The sequence below is a fragment of the Austrofundulus limnaeus genome, unplaced genomic scaffold, assembly GCF_001266775.1.
Source record: "Austrofundulus limnaeus strain Quisiro unplaced genomic scaffold, Austrofundulus_limnaeus-1.0 Scaffold342, whole genome shotgun sequence".
In the NCBI taxonomy this organism is placed as follows: domain Eukaryota; kingdom Metazoa; phylum Chordata; class Actinopteri; order Cyprinodontiformes; family Rivulidae; genus Austrofundulus; species Austrofundulus limnaeus.
Genome location: NW_013952744.1, coordinates 414,626 through 420,793, shown reverse-complemented (window position 1 = coordinate 420,793; position 6,168 = coordinate 414,626). Strand labels below are relative to the sequence as shown.

Below are 6,168 nucleotides of genomic sequence, written 5' to 3'. Positions count from 1 at the left end.
ACACGAGGATTTTATTTTGAAATCCGAAGTTTCAAAAAAGACGACAGCGATACAGTTTCCACAGTGTTTGGAGTCCGTCTTCCACAGAATTTTGCTCTGACTTCCACATTATCACTTGATTTATTGCTCAAKCTCGCATTTCCTGCACACGTTTCTCGGACCTCCTCTGTGTATCRCATCGAACCGGACCTGAGCGGACGCTGTCTAAATTGGGGTGCAAACAAACGACTGTGAACTGTGCAGCAGAGTGGAGCYGAGCGATGAGAAAGTCTCTGTTATAAATCCTCTCTGTGGTCTTGGGTGAAGTTTGCCTGCTCTCAATGTTTTTCACCAGGTACTTTAGTTTCTTTCATAGACATAAAACATGCAAGTTAGGTTAACAGGTGAGTCGAAATTGACMAGAAAACAAAGAAAAACAAAATAAAAAAATTGCAACCTTTTGCCAAAAAAAGCAAAAACAAGGTTGGGGTGAGTAGATTTGGCTTCTTCATATAAAAATAAATAAATAACTAAATCATGTGTGCGCCTGTATGACAATAATAAATTACCTTAATAGAAACRTTCAGTAATGTATGAGCTTTTTTAGTGAGATGAAGAAAATCACAGAGCAGTTAACTTACCATAGCGGCTGATGGAGGCCCGTGATATGCTGGCTGAAGGAGGAATGTTATATGATGAGGTCTGTTTGGGCACCAAAGCCACCACGCTACGGTCGGACACCTGTGTAAAAAGACACATATACAAACCTTCATAACAAAATATAAACGAAACAATGTGCTTTACTGTTTATTATACTGCACACTCATTATATTTACTTCAGCAAAAATATGTTTGCATTTATTGAAAACCCTTTTTAAGCAGGGTTTATCCCTCAATCTCACAAACTCCCAGATGCATTTGTGTATAACATGTTCTCACAAATATTTCATWCCACAAAGAAAAAAAAMMCAACAAGAGCAGATGTAAACAATTCCCTGAGCAAAATGCATCTCCAAAGTCTTTGTGTCATATCTGTATTCCCTGTTGTTTTGTACCACARCCCCGTGGCTTTCAGCAYGGCAAARTGCTGTGGCTGCATGATGGAGGTATTAAATATGACTGCCAWTGTCACCATCAATCCTTCCCAAACCTCAGAGACATGAGGTAAGCTTTGAATTCAATAAAAGATGCTAACAGAGACAGCTGAGAAAGGAAAAAGAAACTGTCAAGAAAAGACAAAGACACAAGGATGCTGACTGTTGAGTCTTGTGTTTACCTCACTCTCTTAAAAAACACCAAACTGGTTTAATAATAGCAATGAAACAGTAGTAAGTGCCAGAGAAGAAGGGAGGAAGTGGTAAAAGATGAGACACCATTTTTGCCCTCTGTGAATCCTAAAAACCAAAGCTGTTGGCTCCAGTCATTACAGACAGGACGGGAGAAAAAAGGAACAGCTTACAATCGAGAGGACGCCCTGAAAATTAGCTTGATGAGATGCTTTTCAGCGGAGATATTTCATCAATCCAACTGTGTGATTAATGAATGCTACTGCTGTTATTGTACCAAAACATCTCRGCTTGAGAAATGCAGAACACGATAAACAGAACTTGCAGTTCTTCTCAGAAATCTCCCCAAAAACAATCAACAACAAAAAGCTTGTTGGCAGGCATTTAGAGCTCACCCCAAGGAGGGCTTTCTGCAAAGACAAACTCATGAGCCTCTGGTGCAGAAATAAACAAAAGGCAAATGCCAAGCGCAAACAAACAAAAAAGGCATTGCTAAAAGAAGCAATGGGGAAACTGAACAACTCTCCTTGTGTTGTCTTGAAAAAGATGCCACTGAAAGCTGAGGAATTTTGGGACTAGTTTTTCTGTGTTGTCAGAAYTTGGGTTCTGTCCTGCGCTTTTTAAACTTATCTTGGTTTTGACATCAGAGTTACCATGGCAYGAAGCCTCTGCTGACTATTTAGTACAGACATTGAATGACATCTTGAGAAATTATTTTTTCAGATGAAGCTGTACTGAGGTCTTGTAGAAAGAGATGAAAATGAGCCTTCCTTTCYCTCCTGAGTCACATTGTTGATGTTTCTCCCCTTACCTGTGACTCATTTATCTCTACTTACCTTAACTTACTTCTGCTGCCCCTCCATCCTGCAGCCTGTTTGTGGCTGACAGGACAGACCAGCTCTAATACACCATCACTATAGACTTCCATGAAGTTTCCACTGCTTTTCCTGTGATCCATTTTCTCCTGGGAGCATGAAATAGCTTCTCAGTACCCATTTCTCCTTACATGTGCCTTCATCTCTCTCYCTTTCACTATGCTTTTTATGGCTGACAGGGAAGCTGGAGCAGAGATGGGCCCTTGTGATAGCAGTAAATGATTGAAGGTGTGCAGATTCGCCCTTCAGGGATAATCCAGTGTGGAGCTGATATTGGGCAAGTGTGATAAGGGTTGTGGGTTGTGAGATAAGWCCTTCCATTAGACAGAGGCGAGTTGACCAGAAAGTAGCGTGTGGTCATTTTCTATCTTCAGCACCCCCTGCGCACCCCCCAACCCCTGTTATCCAATCTTTCTTGGATTCTTTCAGATCAAAATGCCCATCAGAGGATTGGACTTGGTCCAGCTGCTGGAAAACAATCACATATCTCAGTGCGAGGCAGAAATGCTGGATTGGCTAAACATGTTGCTCATTCTTCAGTCTCACCCAAACAAATGAGTTCTACTCAAAAAAAAAGCATCAAATTTAACACAAAAAATAGTCTGAAACCCTACAAGTGTGGTCTGCAAAGTGGGTAAAAAGACCCCTTTGGCAAACTTTACTGGAGTGGTGATCAATTGCTCTCAACCTTCACCAAAGTGGACATTTAAATGTGTCACCTACCAAACAYTAGCTGAAGAGGAACAACAAGCCTTCTAGTGATGACTGCCCTTTAGGTCCCTTCATGTGTAGCCTGGTAAAAATCAGCCCCCTTGTTCTTCGCTTTGCCTTGTACAGAGGGTCTGGACTCTTGGCTATTGARAAACAAATACTTGCTGGAGGTGGGGACTCTGTTGAAGTTTAAAATGATTGGATCTGATTTACCCAATTGTTAATRGTTGGCAGTGACRTWCGTAGTGTGCYAGCTCMACCATGAAGGAGGCTAAGCTAAGAAGCTAACCGGAAATTGTGTGCGCTGTAAACAACAATCCYCTACTGGGAAGAGAGAAGTACTGAGCTGAACGAGATGGCTGTAGATGAGTGCTGCCGGCTTTGTGTGACAATTTTAATTTATTTGRAAGCCTTGTCAACACTGAACTTCATTCAACTACAGGCAATCTAAAACTGCACAGAAAAYTGACRTCTTCATTCACAACTCCTCCTTCTGTTCGCTGATTGGCCCAGTTGAAATTCCAACATTTATGATCCTAGCTGTGTCTTGACAAAACTGTAGGAATGGAGACAGCTCCTCATTAAGTGTAATAAAACTTGATATGGGAACGATGGGTTTGAGCACGCCCAAACATCTGTAGCATGGTTGTGGTAGTTAATAATTGAGGTGACATTGTTTGGAGGTCTTCGGTGGAGAAGTGGGAGCATGGTGGTGGCACACCCATAAGGTGGGTTTTACACGTACTGGMATGGGTTGATTGTCAGCAATTTAAAGCAGAATTTGCCATACTAAAGCTATGACTTGTGACAAGGTCATGGAGATAAACCAGTACCTTACTGGACTGCAACTTCGGAGCTAGTTGGAAACTCAAAATTGAAAATAAAAATTACTTTGCATTACTTTGTTGCATTTTGTATTTACACTGGCGACTGACTCCATGTTTATAATTTATTATACTGGAGTAATTTTTAAAAAATAAAGACAGGCAGCTTTAGGCCAGTGCTAAAACTGTGGACTAAGAAACTGGGCTGTATTGAACATCTCAAYATGGGCAGGTTTCCATGTAAAATCTTGGCTGAAATGAAAAATGAAAACATGCAAACTYGAATGGCRTTTGCATGTTTTCTCTGTTAAAGGGTGCCTCAAAGGTATGTGGGACTATGACCCAGTGAAGATTCAACMTAACTTGTTGGCTTACTTAGATAGATAACCTTTACTAATTGGCATTTTAGGATGTGCAGTATGTGAATATGATTTATTCTAATCTGAATGAACTAACTGTAATTGGTTTTGAAACTAGGCACCAGGACCAGCTCCCTAAAACCAAAAGTAAATAAATATATATTTTTTTTCCTTTTGCATAGTGCCATTAGATTACTTTTGTTGTGAATTGGGGCAATATAAAAACGGAACTGGAAAAAAATTGTTTCTGTGCCAGAAAATGACAAACAGAATTTTTGTTATAATGGTTTCAAAATTGCTTTTATCAAAATTACAGATGAAAACAAGACACAAAAATGTACAGTGCTTGTATCCCCTCCTCTACCCCACTGTGATGAAAACATTTGTTGGTGCTTCAATATTGTTTTACCTTTACATGTACATAAAAAAAAGAAGAGAAGAGTAGAGAAAGTGGTTTTAGGGCAGGTGTTCAGTCCACTGACTGCAAATACAAAGGTAGTGAATAAAGATACCAAGCTCATTTTCAGTTTGTGCATTTAAGTTCTTCATTTTAGCAGGTAGAAAGGTGTGCATTTCCATATCCAACTTGTGTAAACCATTATTTCCAATATGACAATGTAAACAGCCAATGGCATTTCTTGGGTAGCTGTGAGACCCTGTGTATGAATTTTAATGCATTGGTTTGTGTTTCTGCCGAGAATTAGCAAATACTCTGAGTGATGCTCAGACTCACTGAATATTTCAGAGCCCCTTTCAAACATTTCCTTTTTACCTGTTCACATTTTTCTTCTTCCAGCGTTTCTCACCACTCTTGGGATTAATGAGCCGAGCTGCCTTGTTTTCATTCTGTATGTGACAGCACATGTGTTGTCACAGCTGCCATTTCAGAGCCATGGTGCTTCAGACAAGCTCACATAAGGGGGGGTCATTGCCAGCTCATCAAAATAGTAATAATTCGAAAATATCTCTTTATCCTACTCTTGAATTCTTTTCACCACAAAACTGCCTTTCTTTTATATTCACTTTCCATTCCCCTTCCTGTCCCTTAACCATGTTGGTCTGCAGCCTCYCTGTGTCGACTCTCAACTTACAAGAGGGTGAGCCTCATTGGTACATTTTCTGCAGACAAACTTTGATCCATGATAAAAAGCCGTTCTGTGATCTGCTATTGTGCAAGAAAAATCAAAACGTGAAGAGGCCACATGCATGTGGGCCTGTAGCACGTCTCTTAACTAACGATGGGAGACAGACTGAGGCAAACAATTGCAAAAAAACAAACAAACAAACAAAAAAAAAAAACAAGAGAGAAGCCCATTATAGTGTAGAAGCAAGCACATCGGACTGCTTCATCAACTGAAGACATCGCAGAGACCAAGAAAAGGTGTTTCATGAGTACAAGAAAGAGTAAAGAGAAAAAGAAAGTGAAAAAGAACGCTTCATTGTTTATGACTTAATACAAAAGGAAGTGAATGAAAATGAAAACAAGACCAAAGACAAAAAATGTGAAAACAAACAAAACAACAAAAAAAGAGGGTGAAAGACAAAGAGAACCTGTCCAATGGCTCCTACATGTCAGTGTGGTATGGCAACCTTTCTGTGCAACTCAAATCTAAACTTGGTCGCATGGTGCAAACGGCACTGAAGGTGAAATGAAGGACTGATAACTCTTCCTCGCAGTCCATCTATGAAGAGTCTGTCCTCAGACCCTGCTCCCATCCTCGACTCACAATATGAACTCTTACCATCTGGCAAACGGTTTAGAATCCCTGCTGGTAGACTTAATAGATTTAAAAATTCATTTGTGGCTACATCAATCAGACTGTTAAATAAAGTAGGCATGTAGTGTTTTGTCAGGCTGCTGATGCTCTGGTTTGACTTGTGAGTTTGTTTACGTACTGGAATGTATGTGAGAATGTGCAATATGTGTTTTTATTGAGAAACCTGTTTTATCAATCAATTTGTGTTTTATTGAGCAATATACAGTATGTTTTTAATTTTTTGTGGTGTTCACATGACTTTTTATCATTGTTTGTAGTGTATTATTTCTATCTATCTATCTATCTATCTATCTATCTATCTATCTATCTATCTATCTATCTATCTATCTATCTATCTATCTATCTATCTATCTATC

At 39.6% G+C, this 6,168-nt stretch overlaps 1 protein-coding gene across 1 annotated transcript in view; it reads right to left on the bottom strand.

Annotated features, from left to right (window-relative positions):
* LOC106527772 (plexin-A2) overlaps window positions 1-6,168 on the bottom strand; it is a gene marked incomplete at its 5' end in the record, with an annotated part of 281,724 nt that overhangs the window by 17,607 nt on the left and 257,949 nt on the right. Inside the window, 1 exon segment of the mRNA XM_014022759.1 lies at window positions 621-720. Coding sequence (XP_013878213.1) covers window positions 621-720 — 100 coding nt within the window.